The 26,102-nt window shown below is 44.5% G+C and overlaps 1 protein-coding gene and 1 long non-coding RNA gene across 2 annotated transcripts in view; one reads left to right on the plus strand and one right to left on the minus strand.

Annotated features, from left to right (window-relative positions):
* The window catches only part of LOC147419313 (uncharacterized), a 39,782-nt gene extending 18,153 nt beyond the window's left edge, over positions 1-21,629 (plus strand). Inside the window, exons 2-4 of the long non-coding RNA XR_015187203.1 lie at positions 20,961-21,043; positions 21,160-21,221; positions 21,331-21,629. This is a non-coding gene — a long non-coding RNA (uncharacterized LOC147419313). The remainder of the gene's footprint in view (positions 1-20,960; positions 21,044-21,159; positions 21,222-21,330) is intronic.
* Positions 1-24,236, minus strand: part of LOC147419312 (CDPK-related kinase 5-like) — a 42,789-nt gene extending 18,553 nt beyond the window's left edge. Inside the window, exons 1-9 of the mRNA XM_086506401.1 lie at positions 23,260-24,236; positions 22,338-22,468; positions 22,156-22,197; positions 21,937-22,045; positions 21,661-21,739; positions 21,255-21,551; positions 20,970-21,076; positions 20,771-20,878; positions 20,601-20,663 (exon numbers count right to left, since the gene is read on the minus strand). Coding sequence (XP_086362527.1) covers positions 20,601-20,663; positions 20,771-20,878; positions 20,970-21,076; positions 21,255-21,551; positions 21,661-21,739; positions 21,937-22,045; positions 22,156-22,197; positions 22,338-22,468; positions 23,260-23,739 — 1,416 coding nt within the window. The 5' untranslated portion in view covers positions 23,740-24,236. The remainder of the gene's footprint in view (positions 1-20,600; positions 20,664-20,770; positions 20,879-20,969; positions 21,077-21,254; positions 21,552-21,660; positions 21,740-21,936; positions 22,046-22,155; positions 22,198-22,337; positions 22,469-23,259) is intronic.
* Positions 24,237-26,102: the final 1,866 nt, after the last annotated feature.

Raw genomic sequence — 26,102 nt, forward strand, 5'->3', positions numbered from 1 at the left:
TGCTTCAGTGGCTTAGTGCTAGAGTGCCTTAGGCTGGAGGCCCTTGGCGACCTTCGACTCAATGGATTTCCGCAGAGATGCGCAGAGTTGGCTTGAGCAGGAGACTGGAGGATCGCTTCGCTGTGAGTCTGCTCCGATCCTGGGAGTAGCTACGAAGAGGCCTAGAGCAACGGCAGCCTACTTGCACGGAGGAGTGCTGAGACAGCCCCTTGTTTGGAACCCCATGGTTAGCACTCAGAGAGGCCACTTGGTTGGTAGTAGGCCTCAAGCACGCACTTTAGGTGATTGGCTTCAGTTTTCAGGCTTGTCAGAGGAGCTTGAGGGCATCTAGCTAGGGCACGAGAGGGGTGCAGAGCATGTGTCAGGACATCTCAGAGGCACTACCTGCTGAGTGGCTCACACCTCTCGAGTCAGCACCAGATGGATGGGGCCCTTCATGCTTGGAGGTTCTCATCTCAGTTCGGGCTTGCTCAGAGACTGTACCCTCCCTGTTCTTCGAGCTACAGGGTGGGGCACGCTTACACCGAGTTACAGTAGAGGCCCCACAGGTGGCAAAGTACTGTTTTCAGAGGATCCGAGCGGTGGGCATCTTTGGTAGCACTTGTGTCGTTGATCTTGACCCAGCAGCTCTTGCGACTGGCCATTGGAGACTGTGGGCTTGGGAGAGCTGTCCACTGGCACAGGTGCAGTGGGACCAGCTGTTGGCATGGGTGCAGTGGGACCCTGGAGAGTGGTTTTGGAGGGATCCCTTCTCCTCAGCAGATCATCCAGGTGTCCCATTCTTTCAGTACACTGTTCGACTGGGACGTCACATACTGGCAGCGTAGAGAGAGGCTCGTCCTGCTGCAGCACCTCATTGGCAGGAGGGTCTCACAGCTGAGCTCTTGGCAGCTTTTTGGGAGAGGTTGTGGGACTCCAGACAGCCGAGACGAGTCACACTGTTCCAGTGGCTGGTTGCACATCGAGCTACAACAATTGGGAGTTGGCTGGTACATAGTGATCTCTCGGCAGCATGTGCAGCTTGTGACCATCTTGTGGAGAGTCAGCGGCATTGTCTTTGGGCACAGCAGGTTTGGCTTCGTGTTCTTCGGTTGATGCCTGCTCTTTCCACTGCTCAACAATACACGTGGGGGGCAGCTGCTTGGTCCACTCTCACGGGCCCGGCACTTCAGTTTGAGCTATCCTCCACCAGCAGGATGATAGTGATGCAGGGGGTCGACCTACACTCCAGCCTGCTACAGAGCTTACGCCACAGGAGTGGTGCAGTGAGAGAGAGGAGTGTTGGGAGCTCATCTGCGGCCTGACACTTTGGTTCATCTGGTGGGCCCGCTGCTTCTGCATCTTCGAGGCTCGCCCTGTACCACCAGCAGAGACTGTTCGGGATTTTTGGCTAGAGCTGATCCATACTCTCAGAGGACAATTCGAGAGACTCAAGGGCAGCTCCGACCGCATGAGGGAGCGCAGAGAGGCTTTTCTTCGACTCTGGCGCCCTGGGCCTTTGTCACGTGACACATCCAACCCTATGTGTCCGTGGACAAGCTACATCATGACAAGGGTTTAGTCAGTCCAGTCAGTCTAGCTTAGGAAGTGTTCTGGCACTTTTGTGAGTCTGTTCGCAGATCGTGCCTGCCCAGGCACTTAGAGTAGATGCATATCCTCTGGTTGTACACAACATGATCATTAGCATTACCATCAGAATCCAACAGAATCCATCATGAGCATTTTCTAGGCATTAAACCTATTTTCCCTAATTTTGACATTTTGCACTTATTATTTTAAGTGACTTTTGTTGGGAACTGAGTAGGGAAAATTGGGTAAGATAATATATAAGCAAACCTAGGCTAGCACTATTTGGCAGAAGAGCAAGGAGAACACAGGCCAAAGGCAGCAGGTTCCCCCTCTCTCTCTCAATCAAGACCGTTTCCCCCTTGGTGGCTTTTTTTGTCCAAGCAAGGCCAGCATCTGGCGTTTTTCAACAAAGCTATCATCGCCATAAGTCCAGCACCCTAGCGTTTTCAGCCAATAGCATCATCACCAGCACCCTAACATTTTCGGCACTTAGTATCATCGCCATACACCACAGCAAATCAGCATTTTAAGCCTCAGCCTGCAGCGTTTTTCAGCCTCAGTGCAATGCTTATAACCAGCGATTTCAGCAAGCAGATCTCGGCCTAAAACCAGCGTTTTTGCATCATCAGATTTCAGCCCATTGGTGTTTTTGGACAGCAGAGCAAGCACATCAGTTTTCAGCCATCGAGTCGGTCTCGTCATCCACGTCGTCGAAACCGACATAGCCCTAGAATTGCATCAATCATCATTCATCCACTTTTGTACCAGATTGTGCAATCAATAGTAGACCACTCTCGCCAACGAGAGTGGGGCCTTCGGAGGAGGGTTTTACAACATCTCTGGTGTCGTATTCTCTTCTCTCTCTATCTCTCAGTCTCATACACCTTCACGCACAGTGTCCATTCACTTTTGTTGTGTCCATTGCACTCTCTCATTAAGAACGGAAGGCTCTACCTTCCATAAGTAAAAGGAACCTCGAGCACAGTTTGGAGCACTCATCTTGAGCAAAGTTCAACATTCATTCCACTGCACCTTACATTGGTATCAGAGCTTTGGCAGTGTTCTGTATCACTCAAGAAAAGAACCACATATTTTTTTGCTTGTTGCGGTCGCACGTAAGCCAAGTTCACTTAGGCATGTCGATTCCTATTCGTGTTTTTGAAGAGTGACAGGAATCCCAGGAAAGAAGGGCTTGTCCAGCCTCCCCTTGTGCCTCTTTTCACTCATTGAGAGCGGACCATGCACTTAGCGACCAGCCAATCGATGTGAGGTGGGAAAAAGCAACCTTGGTGTGAGCGCAAGGCTGCCAAGGGGTGTGCCCGCTGAAAAGAGCAGAACTCGGGTAAAGAGAAGATTCTTCTCTAACACAGATTGCAAGCGAAAGAAGACCCTCAAGAACCCTAGAACCTCAAGACCCAAGAACCCAAGACCCACAAGAACCCAAGTTCCTCGTGAATGTAAGAACCAAAGATCACAGTGCATGATCGTCACCCGAAGCGGAATGGATACTTCGCATGGAGGTGATGTGCATGAAAGTATTGAAGAAGAATTTCCTCACCATGGAGTCCTGACCCTCCCCCTACGCCATCTACGCTCGGGATTGCACCAAATCCTATGGAGACCTTGGTCAAATCAATGATGGACATGATGGCACGACAAGAAGCGACTCGCATTGCCTTGGAACGCGAGCGTGATGAATGAAAAGAAAGAAAAGCACAACGAAGGAGGAAGCCGAAGCAAGACGAGCGGCCTTGGAGGTCGATTCAGAGGGACCTCCGCACTCAAGAATTGGTTCGAAAGGTTTTTGCCTCGAAGTCTGAACCAACCAAAGATGTTGGTAGTTCCTCAAGTGTAAGCGCAAGCCGAGATGTGGACTTCAACAACACAGTCACAGAGAAGTTGACGTTCAGTAAGTATGATAGTAAGATGGATGCTACGGTTATTCATTCTTGGTTGCATCAATTTAATGCTTATTTTGCGACAACTAAGAAAACAAGAAATAGCAAGGTTTTGATGGCAGTTATGTACCTTGCCGGTAATGCCATCAATTGGTACCGCGCATGGTAAGAGGCACAGCTAACCGCGCACCTAGAGAAAGCCGACGAATTCATGCCTCTTTCCTTCAATTGGACTGATTTCCAAGACAAGCTCAAGGCGCGGTTGATGCCACCTCAGTACCTCGCACGATTGAAGGACAATTGACGAGCTCTCAAGCAAAATGGTATGCCCGTTATGTCTTTCTCTAATCGTGTTTTGCAGCTCGGCACTCAATTACGCAAATCGGATGCGGAGCGCAAGGAGGCATTCCTTTATGGATTGGACGAGTGTATTAAGTTTGATGTGGAGGTGCTTGATCCAATCGATCTCAACAAGGCGGTAGCGATTGCTCTCGCACAAGAGATGAAGCACAACAAGGGAAAGCCTAACGAAAACAAGACTTCTCAAGGAACCCCTCAGAATTCTTAGAACACGCAGAATGGTAACTCTTCTAGCCCATCTTCCTCTAATTCTTCGGAAAAGAACTCTAACAATGAATCTAAGGGTAAAGCTAAAGCACCTACAAAACCTAAGCTAACACCGGATGAAAAAGCTGCACAAGGCATTATAGGAGGATACATCACGGCTGAAGAACAAGTGATTTATTTTATGCTAAAGAAGGTAGATGTTATCAATGTCACGTCAAGGGTCACATTAAGAAGGCTTGTCCTAAGACAGCTCCACCTAAAGAACCAAAGGCACCCACAGCAACCACAAGCACTTTTAATGAACCAAGCTAAATCTTCTCATGTCTTTGAAACACACATTGATGAGTCTCTCGTGAAGTGTTATGGTCATGTAAAGGGTCAGCTTTTTATCATATTGTTTGATCATGGCAGTATATATGATGTGATTAGTGCCTCTCTTGTTGAGAGAGCCTGCCTAGAGGTTAGTCAGAAATCTCCTCTCGAGGTTTCTGGCTTCGCTCCTGTTATGGACTCTCTCATCACGAAAGAGTGCCTTGATGTGATGTTTACAGTTCAACAAGCTGCTTTCCGTAGGAAATATCTTGTGTCTCCTCTTTCAGGATGTGATATGCTTTTGGGCATAAGATGGTTTCATGAGCACAACCCTATCATTGATTGGGAGGCTAACACTCTCACATTAAATGCCAAAACTGACTCCCTCCTCATCATTCGTGCTGAGGAGGGTTTGCATTCTTTGTCTCTCATTTCTCATGTACAGGTAAAGCGTGAATTACGACGAGGAGCACAAGCGACATTCATCTATGTTGCTCCAGTTTCCCAGAGCTTTCAGGCTCCAGCTAAGTATTCCGATTTGTTTATCAAGTTTAAACATCTCTTTTTGCAAGACGATCTCCCAGCCCGTCTCCCATCCGAGCGGCCGGAGGACCATCGCATCGAGCTTATAGAGGGGGCACAGCTGTCAGTAAGGCTTCCTACCGTTTGAACAAGACACAGGAAGAAGAGTTAGAGCGACAACTCACGGAGTTGGTGGCTAGAGGATTCATACGTCATAGTGTAAGTCCTTTTGCTGCTCCTATTTTGTTTGTTCGCAAGAAGGATGGTTCATCTCGTTTGTGTGTTGATTACAGGGCATTGAACAAGATGACCGTCAAGAACAAGTTTCAGATGCCTTGCATTAAGTGTATCCTTGATAGGCTCAATGGGGCAAAGGTTTTCAGCAAGGTCGATCTCAAGAGTGGATACCATCAGGTATTGGGTATTCAAAGGCGACATCTTCAAGACCGCTTTTCACACCGAGCGAGGGCAATGGGAGTATATTGTTATGCCTTTTGAATTGACAAGTGCCGTCGGTATATTTAATCGTCTCATGGTAGGTCGTTTCTGCGATATGGTCGGTGTATGTGTGTTCATCTTTTTGGATGATATTATGATATTCTCATTTTTTCAGCATCGTGGGAACAACATGAAAGAGATGTCGAAAGGATACTAACCCGTTTATGAGTGTCAGTTGTACATCACCGCTAAGAAGTCTGAGATTTTTCTTAGTGAAGTCACTTATCTGGGTTATATCATTTATGTAGAAGGAGTCAAGCTAGATCCTGCGAAGGTGGAACAGGTTCGTAATTGGGATGTCAAGCATATAGTTCGCACATAGAGAATTTTGCACGCATTGCCGCACCTATGACTGATGTTTTGAAAGGGGTAAAGACTCGCCGTCAGCGCGTAGACTTGCCCGAAGCAGCCATTGAGGCTTTCGCAGCTCTCAAGGTTGCGGTGACAGAAGCACCGTGTCTTATCCTTGCCTCTTGGGATGATCCCTTTGAGATATGGACGGATGCGAGCAATGTCGCCATAGGCGCTGTGCTTCACGAACATGGTCGTCTTGTAGCTTTCCTTAGTCGAAAGCTCAATAGTATGGAAAATAATTATTCAGTTTATGATAAAGAACTTTTGTTTGTCATTCACTCTCTTAAGCATTGGAAGCATTTTCTATATGGTAGAGAGTTTACAGTTCGCACAGATCATCAAGCCCTCAAGTGGCTCCAGTCTATGCCTAGTGCACATTGGAGTGATTGCCAAGCACGGTGGTCACAATTTTTTGCGCAATTTGGAGGTTTGATTGAGTGACTCCAAATTTTCTATTGAGTATGTGCCTGGAAACCTCCAATTTTTGAAGAAAAAGAGTCATTCCAAATTCCACATTTTCTATTCAGGGTGTGTCTTTCGACAGCATGAAGAATTAGTATGCAGATTCCGAGTTTGGTAAGCATTGGTTACAGGCTCTTGCTTCCCAACGGCCAAGCAACTATCTCATTCGTGATGGTTTGTTGTATTTTCGTCAACGTTTATGTTTGTTGGCCTCTCTCAGGCCAACCATATTGCATGATGCACATGATTCTCTCACGGGTGGGCATAGGGGAATGAACACCACTTTGGAAAAAAATCAAAAGATTCTTTTATTGGCCTAAAATGCGAAAGGATGTGTTTCGTTATGTCACTCAGTGCACTATATGTCAAAAGGTAAAAGCTCCTCGGGGTAAGCAGCAAGGCCTCTTGCTTCCGTTGCCTATTTCCGATGGACCTTTTCAAGATATTTCCATGGATTTTGTGACTAACCTTCCACCAAGTTTGCATTCAAGGAACACTCAATGTTTGACAATTGTCGATCGTTTCAGCAGTGTTGATTCCTTGTAAAGCCACATTCACTGCACAAGATGTAGCACGGTTGTTCATTAAGCATTGGTACCCCCTCTGTGGTTTGCCAAAATCAATTGTTTCATATAGGGATGTTAAGTTCACGTCCAATTTTTGGCGCGCACTCTCAGTGGGAGCTCTATCTTCCATTGGTTCAAGCTATTTTGAATGACTCTTTTTCTTCAAAAATTGGTCGAACTTTGTATGAGGCAGCTTTTGGCCGTTCGTTCCAGTCACTTTTGACTCGCTCGGTCAGTCAAATGCCTGATGCCAATGCTGAAAATCAGTCATTGGATGAGATTTCTGAGAGTGTGAAGCTTCGGCTAAGCAAAGCTCAGGAATCTTATTCACGGCAGGCTAATAAGCATCCTTAGGATGTTTCGATCAAGGAAGGGGATTGGGTGTATTTAAGAATCATGAAGCAACGTCTTAAGCAAGTTGGAAAGAAGTGTCCAAAGTTGTCTTTTCGAATGTATGGTCCATTTCCAATCATCAAAAAGATAAATGAGGTTTCAATGAAATTGCAGTTGCCTAACTCATGGTCAATGCACAACGTTTTCCATGTTTCTTGGTTGAAAGTGTTTCAAGGAACACCTCCAAAGGACATTTCGGAAGAAGAAGAACCGGAGATCATCGATGGAGCTGAAGTCATGGAGCCGGAGCAAGTGTTGTTGCATCGGTTTCAACATGGTTCGAAGAAGCAAGTGAGACAATACTTTTTGAAGTTCAAGTGTGGGTCGACGAAGAGTTTTTCAAGGATTATCCAAAGTTGTTGGCAGACTACAAGGAAGCCATGCAGCTTGGTACTAGTACCTCACTTTAAAAAGGAGGGGATGTCACGTGACACATACAACCCTATGTGTCCGTGGACAAGCTACAGCATGACAAGGGTTCAGTCAGTCCAATCAGTCTAGCTTAGGAAGTGTTCTGGCACTTTTGTGAGTCTGTTCACAGACCGTGCATGCCCAGGCACTTAGAGTAGATGCATATTCTCTCGATGCACACAACATGATCATCAGCATTACCATCAGAATCCAACAAAATCCATCAGGAGCATTTTCCAGTGCATTAAACCTATTTTCTCTATTTTTGACATTTTTCACTTATTATTTTAAGTGACTTTTGTTGGGAACTGAGTAGGGCAAATTGGGTAAGATAAAATAAGCAAATCTAGGCTTAGCACTATTTGGCAGCAGAGCAAGGAGAACACAGGCCTAAGGCAACAGGTTCCCCCCCTCTCTCTCTCTCAAGCAAGACCGTTTCCCCCTTGGTGGCGTTTTTCCTCCAAGCAAGGTTAGTATCTGGTGTTTTTCAGCAAAGCCATCATGGCCATAAGTCCAACACCTTAGCGTTTTCAGCCAATAGCATCATCGCCAGCACCCTAGCGTTTTTGGCACTCAGTATCATCGCCATACACCATAGCAAATCAGCGTTTTAAGCCTCAGCCTGCAGCGTTTTTCAGCCTCAGTACAGTGCTTATAACCAGCGATTTCAACAAGCAGATCTCAGCCTAAAACCAGCGTTTTTGCATCATTAGATTTCAGCCCATTGGCGTTTTTGGACAGCAGAGCAAGCACATCAGTTTTCAGCCATCGAGTCGATCTTGTCATCCACGTCGTCGACATCGACATAGCCCTAGACTTGCATCAGTTATCATTCATCCACTTTTGTATCAGATTGTGCAATCAATAGTAGACCACTCTCGCCAATGAGAGTGGGGCCTTCGGAGGAGGGTTTTACAACGTCTTTGGTGTCGTATTCTCTTCTCTCTCTATCTCTCAGTCTCATACACCTTCACGCAGTGTCCATTCACTTTTGTTGTGTCCATTGCACTCTCTCATTAAGAATGGAAGGCTCTCCCTTCCATAAGTAAAAGTAACCTTGAGCACAGTTCGGAGCACTCATCTTGAGCAAATTTCAACATTTATTCCACTGCACCTTACAGCCTTTCTTCACCATGGTCCAGGGTGTGCTCAGATGGCATTACCGTCCACCTGTGTGGCTTTTCCCTCCTCCCATCTCTTGATTTAGCCTCATTGTACATATGTTCTTTTTTCATTGGGAGAGTCTCCCCGTCATGTTTGTTGTAGCTCTCTCTTGTAGAGGTCGTTATAGCCCTATGGGTAGCTTCATTAACTAATAGAAGGATCTTTTTTTGGAAAAAAAAAAGAAAGAGAGGGCTGCATTTTCAGCTTTGAAGCTTTAATGAAAATCTTGCCTTCTTCCCTTGCGCGACGATTCCGCTCTCGTGCATCTCTCTCCCCCTTACACATATGATAATGTCCCACTAGTTGGGCTTCTCAATCGACCATGTACAATTCTGGGGGTTTTATGCGCGTTTGCCAACAAGGCAAGAGTCTTCTAAACAGGAACCGGATTAGCTAATTGCTAATCCCCAACAAGTGTGCATAGTTCCATCACGAAAGATTGCGAAATAGGAGAGTTTTCTTGCGTGAAAACTTGTTCAAATCAAAGGGTAAGTGTGCGGGAGCTCTTGAGACACACGTAGACGTGTTTGTTCCACTCAAAAAGATCCAAAACAGAGAATTACAACTTGCTGTGTTTATTTGTAGGTTTAGGGTTTCATACCTAAACTGCAAGTTAACACAACGGAAGCCTCAGGAAAGCCTTAGGGTGGTTATACAGGAGTTAAGGCACCTGTCAGTGACCAAAGAGAAAATTACAGCACACTAATATTCACTTGCAGCTCATCGAAAAGCTTCTAAAATGCAAGGGATTCCGTCCTAGACTTGTATTTTTGACCTTCAAAGATTTTGGCACCGTTATGTTGTCGAAATTAGGTCGAAAACCTGCAATTTCAGCCATTGACAAGTTTGAACACCGTGGTGAGAGTTTGTTGTAAGTGTTTGGGTTGTTTGTCTGCAATTGAATAAAGAAGCACTCCAATCTTTGGGGCCTACAAGGTGTCGATCTTCGTGTGTGCAGTTAGATTCTAGTTGTTGGACGCATCTATGTTCTCTCCGGCTATAGCACGCCTTAGAGGAAGGGTAAGGAGAGGCTTTTTTGAAAGCTAAGTACGCAATATTATGGGCCCTTCCAGGTTTTGGAAATGATCAATGAGAAGTCTTTTGAATTGAGGTTGCATTATATGTCACAAACTGCTGACGTGTCAAGCCACTGAAGACTCAACGGGTTAGGGCTCTCCGAGCCTAACCCTAGCCAACATGTAGATTCTGGTCAAGGGGCCAAAACCCTAGCAGAAGCAGAAGAGGACGAAGTTTTCACCAACTTACTAATCCTCGCCAAGTGGCCCAGTTATTAAAGAAGGGTCAGGATTTAAACCCTAACCCCCAGCTGCTAACTTATGGAACCCGGTTTGATGGGGCTAAAAAATAAAGACCCATCCACACACAAATTAACTTGCGTAATTGCTGATGACATGGCTGCTGTACTGACCATCCGCATATGCATTGACATGCAGGCGTAGCAGACTGTACAGATACCAGTGTTTTACTTTGTTGATGTGGCAGTTGTACAGATTTCCGTATTTTGCATTGGCAACTTTCTAAGCACTAGCTTTTGGACTATATGCTTATGGGACTTGAAGCTTTTCATGTAAGCTGCTTTTAGTAGTCTCTCTCTGGCATTCTACCACATGCAGATGCAGAGCAGAGCCACAATTGTACTGAGTTGAAGCAATATAAAGAGATATTGAAAGGGGCACCGGGGTTTGGGGCAAGTGCTTTCTTAGGATGAAACTCCGCCACTCTGTGTCTTGTGTGCAATGTTTCTCTTTCAGTTTAGTTGTTTCGAAGCTTGTAAAGTTGATCCATCCCGCTACAAGATACTTGGAAGATTCACAATGTTATTCATGTGAGTCTCTTGAGACCTTTCAAGGGCGAGGTCCTAGAGGACAGGGAGTTAGAGGAGTAACCAGAGGTAGAAGAAATTGAGGAGATTCTTATACATGATATGGTCCTAGTGCACAAGGAAAGGAAAGTGAAGGGTAAGCTGGTCCACGAGAATTTGGTGAAGTTTAGGCATTATCCAATCTGGATGCAAAGTGGATGGACCTGTGAAATACTCCTTAAAGAGAGAGCTTTACCTTGAGGCTTTTGGTTTATGTGTGCCTATTCCAAAAGTGCATATCGAATCAATGGGTTAAATCTGGTGCAGTGCGTGTTGCACGGGAAGGGAGCCACTACACTCCTTTGTCATAGATTTCCGAGAGGAGAATAGAGTCAACCAACTTTTCTCTAAGATTTTGGGGGTGCCGATTGGCTTACTCTAATGAGTGACTTGATGATATGTACATAAAAAGTTGACCATAGTTCTAGGCTTGTGGTTGGGAATTCCTTAAAAATTGATTGATTGAAATATTCTTGCAAACGTGTGTTTGTTTGAGTACAAGAGGTGAAATATTTGTAGCATTTTGTCTCTACTCACAGAAAGGGGTAATAGGATGATTGATATGATGAATTTAGTACATCTAGACATATGCTAGAGATCATTGAGATCTAGATGTGATGACTAAGCGAATCAATGAATTCACACTTTATGTCTGAGGTCTAGTCGTCGACAAAGATGTAAATATGATTTTGTGAATGTGATCCTAGTGCATCAAGAGTTTTACCTGGATGAGATGATTGGATACTGATCTTAGTGCATCAAAAGTTCTGAAAGGATGAGATGGCTCGATAATGATCTATGTGCACCACTAGTTGTTAGATGAGATGACTAGTTTTGTTGTGTGCATCTGAGTGTTCAGTGTGAACTTTGTGCATGTCGATCCAAAGTATAGTGTGAATTAGGATTTGTGCGGATGCATGCTTTGTGAATGTGCTGTCTTGTGGTCTAAGTGTAACAAGAAAGGTTTCGTGTGTTTCGTCGTTTCTTCATTTCGAGGCATTTCATTTTGTTTCGTTTCAAAAATGCCAAGACGAAACACACTACGAAACACACATTTGTTAACGGTTATATAAAAGTTAATATTTAGGAGTCTAGTAGGTGGATACATCCTACATACATGGTCAAACATGAAACCAGCTCATAGACTTGCTAAAGGGCAGTAAACTTTAGCTCTCACTTGATCTTTACGTTGATTAACTTTACTTGTACTATACAACACAAAGGAACTTCATGAAAACCTGTGACTGGAATTTAACACTTCAAACAAAACATGAATTGGTAGTTAGAGCATTCCCAAGTAGTACGACGACACCTTGTTTGCCCCAAAGGTTGACGCCCCTTTCGGTATTTCTTGATTCTTAATGCAGTTGAGAAAACTTGTAAATTTCTACAAGCTGTCCCACTTTTATCGGGCTGAAATTCCCCTACTCCAACCCAATTTTGGTAGCATAATGACAGTAGAAGTCTCCACGGACAAAATCCCAAGTAAACAGTGACTTTCCACGCACTGTAGACCACTTTACAAAACCTGGCAAGAAATTACAGTACGCTGAAATCTCTGTTTTTGGCCTCCAATTTGCACCAAAACACCTATTCGTGATTCCTATGTTCCCCAAAGCTCCGAGGACGTGTAGGCATCGAAACTGGCCAAGCCACTTACCCTTTGAATTAGACAAGATTCCTCGTGGGAAATCTCTCTAAATTGTCTTGTACAAGCACCCAATGCTTTCTCGAGGCTCCCCTAGCATTACCTTGCAGTTTAGGTGTGAAACCCTAAACTTGTCAAAGTTGACGATGCGGAAACATAGAGACAAAGGGGAGAAAGCACGAGAGAGAGAGAGAGAGAGAGAGAGAGAGAGAGAGAGAGAGAGTTACAGTCTTGGTCACCTCCAGGACAAGAGTCCCTTAAAATATATCACAACTTTAAAATCACAATTCACTTTGGTCGACATGGCCCGATGTAGTTCCGTGCTTAGAGGTATTGGTCCCAAAGACTAGCGCCCCTTTCGGTATTTATTTTTATATTAATGCTTGATCAAAGTTACAACTGCCTGCGGGTCCTCTGCTCTTAGACTCTGCGTCCAGATGCCCTGAAGAGTGAGGCCCTTGGGCTCCTTTTATTCTTACAAGGGATGCCAAAAGCAGAGCCTCAAAAGATGTTCAACTCAAAAGCAACGAGTTCCAAAAACTTCTAACTCAAAAACAATGTAATCCCAAGAAGCTGCCTTTAAAAAGCATCAGTGCAAATTACGGAAATCCGTATAGCCCTGCCACGTCAGTAGCTAGCGTGACAAGCGGAAATCCGTACAATTTGCCACGTCAGCCTACCAACACATTTTGTGGGATTCCGTACTGCTGCCCTGTAAGCGCGTTTCTCGGGCAGTCCGTAGAGACAATGCCACCTCATCATACCGTTGTGTGTGTGTCCGAGCAGTATTGCCACGTTATCATTTTGTGACACCCCCCTCTTGAAAGAATTGTAATCGCCCTCGATTACGCCTGCAAAATCAGACAAGTCATAAACCAATTCAATAGACACTGACACTAAGTACGAGTTCCGATCTGGACGAAAGGAGAAGCTAACTCCTTGATCAAAATAGCGAAAGGAGAAGCTAATTTCTTAACAAAAGAGCAAACCGATTGTCCCTCGAAATGACCCTTCGAAATTTTTAAGCTAACTTGAGTTGTTTTGCAGATGTGCTGTGATCGCAGACGATTACTCTCTTTCAGCAACAATATGTCCTTGTTGTCCACATTCAAAACACTTTCCTGCTTTGAAATATTCATCTTTTTGGTCTTCTGTCAGACGAGATCGTGTATCTTTTTGTTCTTCTGTTTGTCGAGTTTGTGTATCTGTTTGTCGTCTGTTTCTGTTCCGACTGGTCGAAGGTTCATCTGGTGGGTAAGTCAAGTTATCTGAATGCATATTGAATCCCCGCTTAGCATGTCCCATCAATTGTTGAATGGGACATGCTAAGCGGGGATTCAAAACAGAAGAACAAAAAGATACACGATCTCGTCTGACAGAAGACCAAAAAGATGAATATTTCAAAGCAGGAAAGTGTTTTGAATGTGGACAACAATATGTCCTTGTTGTCCACATTCAAAACACTTTCCTGCTTTGAAATATTCATCTTTTTGGTCTTCTGTCAGACGAGATCGTGTATCTTTTTGTTCTTCTGTCTGTCGAGTTTGTGTATCTGTTTGTCGTCTGTTTCTGTTCCGACTGGTCGAAGGTTCATCTGGTGGGTAAGTCAAGTTACCTGAATGCATATTGAATCCCCGCTTAGCACGTCCCATCAATTGTTGAATGGACTCTGACTCTTTCACAAGACAATAGTCTTGAATTTCTTTGGGAAGTCCACAACAAAACCTCTCAATCTTCTCCTCAAAATTGATCTTCTTGAAAGAAGAGGTTGGGAGGAAAGTATCCCAAAATCTTTCATAGCAATCATCCAAAGTGCCACCTTTGATCATCTGTAGGTGGTTCCAATCGGTTCTCACATCTCGTTCATCCTCTTGAGTGAGCCTTTAAGAAATAAAGAGTTTCTTGAATTTCAGCCATTCTGTCAGTGCTTCTTTTCTTAACAAAAGAGTGGACCACCATGTCTGTGCATTGCCCTTTAAAAAGGATGTTGCCCGTCTAATCTTGGAGTGCTCTGTATAGCGGCCTCCAGAAAATGCTATATCAAACTGTTGGATAAAGGCTAAAGCCTTAGCAACATCTCGAAACCTTGAAAAGGTTTCAAACTTTACTGCTTGTCCACCGATGCTCTTTGAATTCCTTGGCCTTCTTGCCCTTGTCGTCGAGAAAATCATAGTGAGTAGCTCTGTAAAAGTGCTTCCTTTTTTAATAAAACATATAGTCCGCTCGTCGTTTTTTGCCCTTTCTGTCCTCATCACTCGAGTCAGCAAAGGATGAGCTATCCTAGCTGTTAGAAGAAGATGAGGACGGACTAGACAATGCTTTGAAGCGTATGCGCTTCTTCTGTCTTCTTGCTTTCTTAACGAGGATTTTTTGCCCAAGTAACCAGGGAAGTCAATTCCCTTGTTACGTTTCTTCAATTGCTTCTCCTTTGATCCAAATATGGTTGACTCATTTTTCGACAATGTCCTTGAGTTCATCTCCATTAAACATCCTTGGGATAGGAGGTTTCTTGATTGCCGGTTTTATTGGTGACTTAATGGCTTTCCGCCCATGAGTATGCACTTCATTCATCAGGTGCTAGGTCCAAATTTGGCACATTGTGGATCCTTGGCGAACTGAAGCATCTGCTTTGCGCACTCGTCAACCTGCTATTGACGTTGCATCTCCATGAGTTTACTGCGAAGGCCAAGATGGTCCGTACTCGTTCTCTGCTATTCCACTTGAATTTTCTGTACTGCCACCCGCTTCGAAGGTGGAAGATGGAGTCGTCTGTTTCTTTTCAGAATCCATATGTGCCGCGAGGGGAAGGATCTGATTTCTAGGTAGAAGAGAAATCGGCCGTGCTCTGATACCACTGTTACAATCTTGATCACCTCCAAGACGAGAATCCGACACGACACACGAGAGAATTACTTAAAATATTTCACAACTTTAAAATCACCATTCACTTTGGTCACACGGCCCAGCGTCGTTCCGTGCCTAGAGGTAGTGGCCCCAAAGACTAGTGTCTCTTTTGGTATTTATTTTTATATTAATGCTTGATCAAAGTTACAACTACCCCGCGGGTCCTCCGCTCTTAGACTCTGCATCCAAATGCCTGCCCTGAAGAGTGAGCCTTGAGGCCTTGGCTCCTTTTATTCTTACAAGGGAGGCCAAAAGCAGAGCCCCAAAAGCAGTTCAACTCAAAAGCAATGAGTTCCAAAAGCTTCTAACTAAAAAACAATGTAATCCCAAAACCAAATGGTCAAAAAGCTGCCTCTAAAAAGCATCAACGCAAATTACAAAATCTTGCAGCCCTGCCACGTTAGCAGCCGGCGTGAAAAGTGAAAATCCGTACAATCTGCCACGTCAGCATGCCAGTGCGTTTTGCAGGATTCCGTACTGTTGCCACGTTAGCGTCCGTACTGCTAGAATGTCAGCGCGTTTCCGGGCAGTCCGTACATAGTGCCACTCCATGATACCTTGTGTGTGTGTGTGTGCGGACAGTATTGCCACATCATTTTGTAACACACACACACACACACACACACAGAGAGAGAGAGAGAGAGAGAGAGAGAGAGAGAGAGAGAGAGAGAGAGAGAGAGAGAGAGAGAGAGAGAGAGAGAGAGAGAGAGTCTCTTGAACCAATCGACCTCGGCAATGAATAACTGATGCAATATACAATGGGGGCAAGGGGTCACATATATACTCACCTGAGTAAATTGCCCTACCCAGACTTTGACAACCAAATAAGCAAAATAAATACCTAAGTGACAAAATAAATAATGGGATCACATTGATGCCAAAACTAACACCCTCTTTGCAGCTCATACATAAATAGTGACACCAAGTCCATGAAGAAGCTACCATGGACACCCCTGTGAGAGTGCGGGTGTGCGGAAGAGAGAGAGAGAGAGAGAGAGAGAGAGAGAGAGAGAGAGAGAGAGAGAGAGAGAGAGAGAGAGAGAGAGAGAGAGAGAGAGAGAGAGAGAGAGAGAAGAGGAGGAGGAGGAGGAGGAGGAGAAGAAGAGAAGAGAGACTGTAGACACAAAACTCCAGGTGTGGAAGAGGGGGCGATCAGCCCCCCATGACTACCATCAACCACAAGACCTGTCAGTACATCAGATGATCTCTGTGAGATATGGAAGTGGGTACCCCCTGGCGCCATGAATAGGAACCCAAGGGGAGGTAGGGCAAAGCCTGGAAAAATCCCCCACGACCCAACAAGAAATAAATGAAATATGAGGGCGCCCGGACAATGCAACCTATATGCATATGCAAAAGGTGGCCAGCTCGGAGGCATACTAGCCGTACATGTATGCCCTAGACCTGAGTGAAGCAGCAGAGTGGTGTAAATTTAACACCCCCTCTCAACACCTGATGCTGAACAAACCGCGTGAAGCCGAAGATGTGAGGCAAATGATGAAGATGTCTGCTGCAATGTCCACTGAAGGACAATACGCTGACGAACTCCGCGAGTGTAGCAGCAGTCTGGGGTGTCTCAACCTCCGAGGGATCTCCATGGTAAAGTGCCGTCATGAGCAGTGTAACAAATTGCTGTACTCCGCCGATACAGGGTGAAGATACTGTGTGAAGGTCCGAACTGAGTGTGAAAAATACCACTCCTTGTTGTAAAAGAAGTGCCAATAGACTTGTAGGATCTGTTGTGTTTGTAGTCAAACCGTCTGGAAAAAATGGAGAAGCCCAAGAACCGTCATGAGAAAGATCGAAAGCCTGTCAATGCATGAACCTGCAACCCAAGGTGGCCAGGTGGCTAAGCTGTATAAAACTCTAGGAAGGCCAGATGTAGCAATCTGCACCGTAAACGTCCTTCGAAACAAGGAAAGCCAGACTAAGCTGTAACAAACTTGGACACTCCTAAGTCAAGATTCTATCGTGACACGGCAAGAATTCACTTCAAAACAGTTCACGGTTCACAATTGAGTCGACACGGCCCGACAGAGTTTCGTACCTAGAGATATTGGCCCCAAAGACTAGCGCCCCTTTCGGTATTCTTTTTGTATTAATCTGTTGCACAAAGTACACGGAGTGGCTGGGTCTCACTCTTAGACTCTGCGTCCAGATGCTTTGAGAAGTGAGAGGCCAACTACACTTATAAAGAGTTACAAGGGATGCCAAAAGCAGAGCCCCAAAAGCTGCCCATAAAAAGCATTCAAATCTCCTCTCATAAGGCTTGGTAAAAATAAAGCAAAGCTTTTTTTTTTATAAAAGCTCTCTCTCTTGCGAAAAATAAAGCAGCTACGTTTTTTGCGTAGAGATTGTCCGTACAACTTGCCGTACCAATCTGCCACATCAGCCTTTTGGGATTTGCGCCACAATTTGCGGGACGTCATCACTTCAGCGGGCGGGTGTGTGTGTACAGCCATCCATGTCACCAGTTTGTGACATACCCCCCTCTTGAAAGCATTGTAACCGCCCTCGATTACGCATGTAGAACAGACAGAGACCATAAGCCGTCTTAGCAGACACTGACTGTTAATAGCGGTGACGTTGTCGTCGATACCAAGCTGTCATTAGTGTTTCAAAACGCAAGTGGACCAAGGGTGGGTGCCGAGACCGCTAGCGTTTTAAAACGCAGCAGGTAGGGAGGTCGTGACTCGTGTAACGTTTTTCATCAACTGCTGGCGTTTGGGTATAAGTAGCGCTTACGCTAGCGTTCTGAAATGCTAGCGATTGTGGGCTTAGTGCCAACGACCACGGTAGAAAGATTTGGCAACACATTGGGGAGGTAAACGCCACAACGTTTTGGAAAGCCCCCACATGATAGTATCCACAAGCAAAGGGAGGAATAAAGGGAGATGAACACTGCCGGATTCTCCACGGGTTCTCTTCTCAATGAGCCGCCTTACTCCACCAAGGCTCTGATACCATATGCCTAAAACCCCCAAAATTGTGCATGGTCATCTGGGAAGCCCAACTAGAGAGGCATTACCATATGTGCAAAGGGGACAGAGAGATGCATGAGAGCAAATCATCGCGCTACATGAGACAAGACAAAAGGCAAGCTTTCCATTAAAGCTGTGATCACCTGCACCCACTACCCTCACACACACACACACACACTGTGGAGCACTTATGCAAATATCAGCCTCCCTCTCAATTTTTGGGCGCCCTTAGCTGGGATGAGCTTTCTGGAAGTTGAGTTGGCCTGCAGGTTGCTCTCCTACTGCCATGTGTCCAGTTTGCTCCTTTTGGTTTAATTCCTAGTACCCACCAACTTATGAAGTCCTGTCGAGGGGCCTAAACGACTTTACTGAGCCTAGCCACTTCTTTACTAGTTAGATTCCAGTGCGGATCCGTCCAACCATCTCTTGTCTGCTTGACCTTGACTTCTGTGGGTGAAACTCTTGGCCAACGGCTGTTTCACACTGGCAGGCTATGTTCGGTCATTTGTGATTTCAACAAGAGGGTCCCAAAAATTAAATAAAAATCAAGGGAAAGAAACTAGCAAATATTTGGTTTCACAGTCTTGTGACATAACCCCCCTCTTGAAATCACAAAATATATTGCACATTTCAAACACTATATGGTTAGTTTCGAATTCTAGACCAAATTTTTTTTGAACCCAAAAAACGTGTTTCGTTTCCTCGTTTCGAGTTTGTTTAGAAACGTTTCAAGCGTTTTGTGTTTTGTTTCGAAGGGATGAAACACGTTTTCATGTGACACTGGGGATGGTCATAATCAAGTCTACATGAAATGCGAGAAATTATGTGAATCTGGAGTGATGAGATTTAGGGCATCAAGACATCCGTGAGAGATCAGTGTGGTCTGGAGTGACGAGATTTAGGGCATCAAGACATCTTGAGAGATTAGTGTGGTGTGGATTTGATGGCTAAATAAGTCATAATGAACACGAGTGATGTGAATGTGATTTATGATTGATTAGTGACTTGTGTCTTTGTGCCAGTGCATGGTTTAAAGTGGTCAAATGCATGTAAGCATAGTGTCTATTGAGCTATTTTCTGTCCATTGTCTATTTTGTAGGCGTTGATTACTCTTCTTTTAAAGGGGGGGGGGGGGCGAATTCACAAAAGTGACGACATGGTATTAGAACCTGTCGACAAAGAACGTAAAAGAGAGAGGTTGTAGAAGATGATGACGTGGCAGTCTCTACTTGTGAGACATGGCAATCTAAAAATCACGACAGATCTTATGCGTGATGATGTGCCAGATCTGGCCGCCAGTTGTTAGCAGTGTGAACCCATCTGTTGGGCGTCCTATTTTAAGCAGTAGCTTTCGGGGTTAGCGATAGCTCTTTGTATGTGTTGCTTTTGGGTCTGGTGCCTTTAAATATGAGCCTTGGGGGTCAGCTCTGGTAGATTAGTTCATGGTTGCACATCTGTAGAGTGACTGTCAACAGTTGTATAGTGTGGATTTAACATAAAAAGAAGTATTGAAAGGGGCGCCAAACTTTGGGGTTAGTGCATCTAGGAGTGGAGCTCCGCCACTTTGTGTTGCAACTACTTTTGAGTTTTTGAAGTTCAAATGTTTTTTCTGTTCGTGTGTTTCTGTGAGATTTACCGCCTTGTCAGTGCCAAGCCGGTTACATGGGCTCAATGTGCTAGGTAGACAAGCCACTATGACCCAATGCCAACCCATAGACTAGGAAGATCTTAAGGGGTTGTGTATCGGCACCTTTGTGAGCCTGCTCAAAGACACGTCTTGAGAGTTCCATAAAACTAACTAGAACTGTTGCATAACCAAATTGATGTAGGCCACTACAAAGCGCGGCCGGGCAACTGATTGCGCTAGAGCCTAGTAGTCTAGACCAGTAGTACATGTGTTTGTGGTCACGCCGTCACCGTCTTGGACAGGCAGGACTAAAAAAATCAATGAATTTTGCGAGCATGTTATTTCTAGATCTTGTCTATTCTCTTCCGGTGTGCATGACAAGAGAGTGTGTTTTTATGGCCACCTAAAGGCCCTTTGAAGACCAGATTAGACAAGGCTTGGCTGCTTGGGGCTTCTATTCAAAAAGAAAATGACAAATTACTGTCAATAGTACCACTAAGACAGTTGGAAATCCGTGCATGGTATGGATGTTTCATTGGTTACAATGCTACATACTAACGGTCCAACGTTGTTTTCTTTGTGGTTTTGCCTATATTCAGTCCTTTGATGTTGATCTTACCTCAAGGTTTATGTCCTCCAGGTATTTTTTTAATGGATAGGTTCGCTCTTGGCATATGTAACCTTAGGCTATCTTGTAGGACCAGTATTGGCTGGTAAGCAAATACTATGAGCAAAGTCTGGATTGAAGGCAGACAAAGTTTCTACTCTTGTATGTCTAAAGCAGTTTGTCTATCTAGATCATGCTGCATCAGGAATTCGAGAACATGAAGAAGTTTACACACCGGTTTGAGGATTCTTCTGACATTAGATTCCTTCATTGCTTCCGTTGCATACCTCAAAAGTGCCTGTTTCAACATGAAGTTTGAGACAAGTAGGCATTTGGCAGTTTAATGATTTAATTGAATAGAAGTGCATGTTTATTATCTGCTTAATTAAGATTCTGGCAACTCACCATTTTAAAGTTTTCAAATGTGACGCTTCCATCTTTTTCTGGTTTTAAAAGCATGAATTGTGCTCCAAGGTAGTAAAAGTCATCGTCTGTCAAGGTTTTGGCCAAAGCCTGGGAAATGCATTCTTGTCACCTCAATACATTTGTAGGGATTACGACGAACTTTTCATAATATGCATGTTTCTTCACCTAGGTCAATCACCTTCAATGCTGATCGTCGCAATGATGAAGATTCGAGGTACGATTTGACGAGCTTTAGGGCTTGCATATCTAAAGGTACTTTTTGGCTACCTCGAAGCCAAGGATGAGCTGGCAATATCGAAATGCACATTTTATCAGTTGAGGGTTCAGGTAGCATAATAAACACAATTATTCTAAATTTCATTGGACAGACAAAAAGAAGTGGTTGACATCAATTTATCTGAACATAAAAGAGTAATCTTCATGGAGACAAGTGGGTTGGTTCTCTTTTATTCAAATACCTTACCCAGAGATTGAGCTGCTGTTAGCCTCTTTTGAGGGTCCTTTTTGAGTAACTTTTGAACAAAGTCTTTGGCTTCTAGGGAAATTGACGGCCAGGGGTCCTCATGGAAGTCTGGCTCAGTGTGCGTTACTGCAGCAAATATTCCAGATTCCGTACGCGCCCAAAAGGGACGGTTTCCACTAAGAAGGATGTACACAATCACTCCGACACTCCAAATGTCGGCCTCTGTACCATATGCTTGTTCAAGAACTTCCGGAGCTACATAATAAGCACTTCCAACAACGTCCTTGAGCCGTTCATCTGTAAGGCTTTCAACATGATCATCTTCTCTTGAAATTACTGCTTGTTAAATTACCATTGTTTCCATAAACACAGAAAGTAGCTTTTTATGAGGATTATAATAGTATACCTGGTCTAACATAATCTGATAATCCAAAGTCAATAGCTTTCATATGAGGCCACCCATCCTTGTCCTTGAAAAGGAAGTTCTGTGGATGGAGTATCAAATAAGCAACAGTAAGGGAAGAAAGAGTGTTAACAGAAAGAGAGGCAGCAGGCGAAGGAAACTTGCACATTTAGAAAGATGAACATATTAGCTTATAGGAGAACATTAGATACACCTAGCAACATTTCTAGTCAGATTGAAAAACATCCACTTTGAGCAATTTTTCACACTTATTAGTACCTCTGGTTTTAAATCACGGTGTACGACTCCTTGTAAGTGAATGAATGCCACGGCACTGAGCATTTGTGATACTATTGCTTTGGCTTCTTCTTCTGTGTATCTCCCACCTCTGCAAATAGATGTTTCTCATGAAAATTACAATATTTGTGGGGCTAAGTTTTCAGATAAACTTTCAGTATCATTTTCTAACAACACAACGTGTTTTTTGGTGCTATATACCTATCTAGAATCTGTTGTAGTAACTCCCCTCCTGTGCACAACCTGCCACATAAGACTAAGGTTGTGAGCAAACATGCCAGTAGAGATTGAAGGGGGGCAAGATTATAAGGCTCATGTCAATTGTATGGGCTTCTTGATGTATTCTCTACCGCATACATGCATGCAAGATGACAATAACATACTCCATCACAATGTACACTCTGTCAATGTCTTCGAAAACCTCGTGGAATTGGACCAGATTTGAATGTCCGGATAATGCTTTCAAAATGTTGACTTCTCGTTTGACATCCTGCATATCGCGTGATGTCATCATCTGCCTCCACAAATGATTTCTTGTTAGGAAAAAAGTAAACGAGATGTTATTGTGTTTGTGTTTGTGGTGGGTGCCGTGTCAACGTGAAAATATAGATAACTTTATGTGGTTATAGGTTTCCATATGCATTCAGCATTGGCAAATTGGTGGAATCATTAATGTGAGAATGCATTTGGCATATTTCAGCTGTATGAGGAGTCAAAAGGTGTTTGAAGCTCATGACTTTATGCAGAGGCATGTTAAGTCCATCATGTCTTCATGCATGGTGTATTTTCCATTGGTATGCATGCAAGCTCTCAAGCAAAAGTGTGGCCATGGAGTCCTTGAGCTTCGTCCACCTAGATGTGTTTGGAGGTGAGGTGGATGGTTTGTCGGCTGCTCTACGGAATCAACCGACGCAGACCCCTCGCCCATCTATGCTCAATGGCGGACATCCGCAAAAGCAGCGGCGTGAAAAGATACCAGTGGATTTGGACAGGCAACGTCAGCCTTCACAGGCGGGTTGTTCCACCTGGGCTCAAATGGGCCTTTTACGGCTCTGTCCACTGCCCGTCTGTGACAGGGGAAGTGGATATGTGTGCTTGAGCATTATTGTGCATGCCCAACCATTCCATCTCCAAGCGTGTATGCATACATTCACTACCTTTCTGTGCACTCATCAGCCATATCGAGGACTTTCAAGTCCGTGAATGCAGTTTTCATTTTTATGAATTTCTTATTCTTATTTATGAATGATATAGTTATGGAGTTTCTGCAGTACGACTGCACAGAGTGGCTACTAAAGGGGTCACCTCAGCTTTTGGGATGATCTTGACCGCTACTGTAGGCTCCTGAAATTCGCCATTCAACTTGACAGAGGCGTAGCAAGTGTAGCCAAAGTGGCCACGACCCACTTCCGGCCCAAGTTCATATTTTGAGGAGAAGCTTCTGGCATATCCAAAGCTCTTTCTGACCAGTGACTTCGAGAGTTCTGCTTCGCTACCGCTCTCCTCAACTTGGCTGGCAGAGGTAGAGTCGATATATCTGATTCTTGTCTGTATGAGCCTTGAAGCAGAGAGTTTTCTTGGTCTTCTCGGATGCGGGGACTTCGAGACTGAGGAGTCGGTGCTTGTTGGGAAGCTAGGCTTATTGGATGAGGATACGGAGTGCGACTCTGAATAGAATCCGTTTGTGCAGAGGTTGTCTTCTACATTCGCAACAATCTTCTCTTTCGGGATTGGTTGTGGCAGGCCAGTGGCTGTGGAATTCTGTTGTGAACAACACTGCCCCATTTCAACATAGGCACGCGGAAATGAATGTGGTTATCTTATTCGGTTGGTTGCGCTCAGAGAACGTGTGCTTGTTGTTGCGGAAGGGATGGTGAACCTGCTGCTGGGCTGGATTGACTGTAAGACTTGGAAGTTCTGCTCGTGTCCATTCTGCGTAGTATGAATTGGGTCTCTTGTAATGGTTCAGAATTTTGCAGACAGGGGTGAGGGGCGGAAGGGGTGTGTGTGATGGCCGTTGGCTGTAACATAGTAGTTGTGAGAGTGAGGGTTTTGGCTACACGTCGTAAAGGTTTTGTTTGTCTGCTGCAAAGTGGCAAGGGGCATTTGGGCGCTGCCGGAGAATTTCTCTCTCTCTCTCTGCCCAAGCTGCAGCCGGCGCAATTTGTGCTTTGTTGTAGTGATCATCGCTAGCTCAAACATTGGTCGCCCCGCCGCTTTTTTGTTAGATTCCTCTGTCTCTCTCCCAATGGAATAGATAGATCTTAGTGGTCTTTTGGGATTGTTCCTACGAGTAAACCTTCTCTTGTTCTCTCTCCTCTCCTTCTCTACCAAATTGTTGGAGCCCAACCTTATGTCTCCTCCACCCTAATCGTCACTGCAACTGTACCGAACCCGATCAATTTAGGATATTTAGGATAGAGGCCCCAAAATGAGCACAATGAACAACATAGGAATAGATCTTAGTGGTCTTTTGGGATTGTTCATACGAGTAAACCTTCTCTTTTCTCTCTTCTCTGTCCTCTCCCTCTCTACCCAATTGTTGGAGCCCAACCTTATGTCTCCTCCACCCTATTGCCATTGCTAATTGTGCCGAACCCGATCAATTTAGGATAGAGCCCCCAAAATAAGCACAATGAACAACAGAGGAATAGATCTTAGTGGTCTTTTGGGATTGTTCCTACGAGTAAACCTTCTCTTTTCTCTCTCCTCTCCCTCCCTAACCAATTGATGGAGCCCAACCTTATGTCTCCTCGACCCTAATTGTACCGAACCCGATCAATTTAGGATAGAGGCCCCAAAATAAGCACAATGAACAACAGAGGTATATATCTTAGTGGTCTTTTGGGATTGTTCCTACGAGTAAATCTTCTCTTTTTCTCTCTCGTCTCCCTCACTATCCAATTGCTAGAGCCCAACCTTATGTCTCCTCCACCCTATCGTCATTGCTAATTGTACCGAACCCGATCAACAAGGTATATATCTTAGTGGTTTGTTCCTACGAGTAATCCTTCTCTTTTTCTCTCTCGTCTCCCTCACTATCCAATTGTTGGAGCCCAACCTTATGTCTCCTCCACCCTATCGCCACTGCTAATTGTACCGAACCCGATTTAGGATAGAGGCCCCAAAATAAGGACAATGAACAACAGAGGAATAGATCTCAGTGGTCTTTTGTGATTGTTCATACGAGTAAATGTTCTCTTTCTCTCTCCCCTCTCCCTCTCTACCCAATTGTTGGAGCCCAACCTTATATCTCCTCCACCCTATCGCCATTGGTAATTGTATCGAACCCGATCAATTTATGATAGAGGCCCCAAAATAAGTACAATGAATGACAGGAAATTTCAAAACGTAATTACTCTAGCTACGAGTATATATAAGTATATATACTGGAGATTGTGAAAAGAGCACCAATCCTCAATTAGGTCGTACCCATTTTGGAAAAGGCTTAATAAGCCGAATCTCGCAAAATCTTGTTTTGGAGAGGTAAATGCGCGACGAGTGCACAGATGAGAGAAGGGGGGGGGGGGGGGGGGGGGGGGGGGGGGGCGCTTTATGAGTTTTTTTAAATTTATTCAGCACAGAGGGCATCACGCACGACATTCGCATGCATGGCTTAGAGCGGGAACTCTCATTGTTGACCGCCTACGCTTGAGACCTGCAGTCACACTTTGCTTTTACAAAAGGACTCTACATGAGATGAAGAGGTAAATGAGATGGAACATTCATGACTACTGAAGAAGTTGGAGAAGCTGCCAGTTGTTGTATGAGCGATGATTTTGGATGAAACTTATGTCCAAACGAAGTTCAAGTTTCAAATTTCCACACCACACTCCTAAGCATGGCAATGAGGGTGGCCTAGGATATCTCTCTCTCTTTTTTTTTGGGAAATTACCAAAATACCCATGTAATTTGTGGAAATTCCCAAAATACCCCTCAAATTTCGAAACTTTCAAATATATCGTTGCATCATTTTGGGATGGATTTGCCCCAATTTATGCATAGTCTAATGTTTATGACAATGAAGATCTATCTTTTAGCGCCTTAGACAAAATTATTCAACCATGTGCTCACAAATACGAGCATCTGTGTCCAAAAATGTTCAAAAATGATGAACGATTTCGTTTGAAGAGCCCTCGGTACCATCT

Source organism: Adiantum capillus-veneris, chromosome 29 (assembly GCF_014529385.1).
Source record: "Adiantum capillus-veneris isolate H3 chromosome 29, ASM1452938v2, whole genome shotgun sequence".
NCBI classification, from domain to species: Eukaryota; Viridiplantae; Streptophyta; class Polypodiopsida; order Polypodiales; family Pteridaceae; genus Adiantum; species Adiantum capillus-veneris.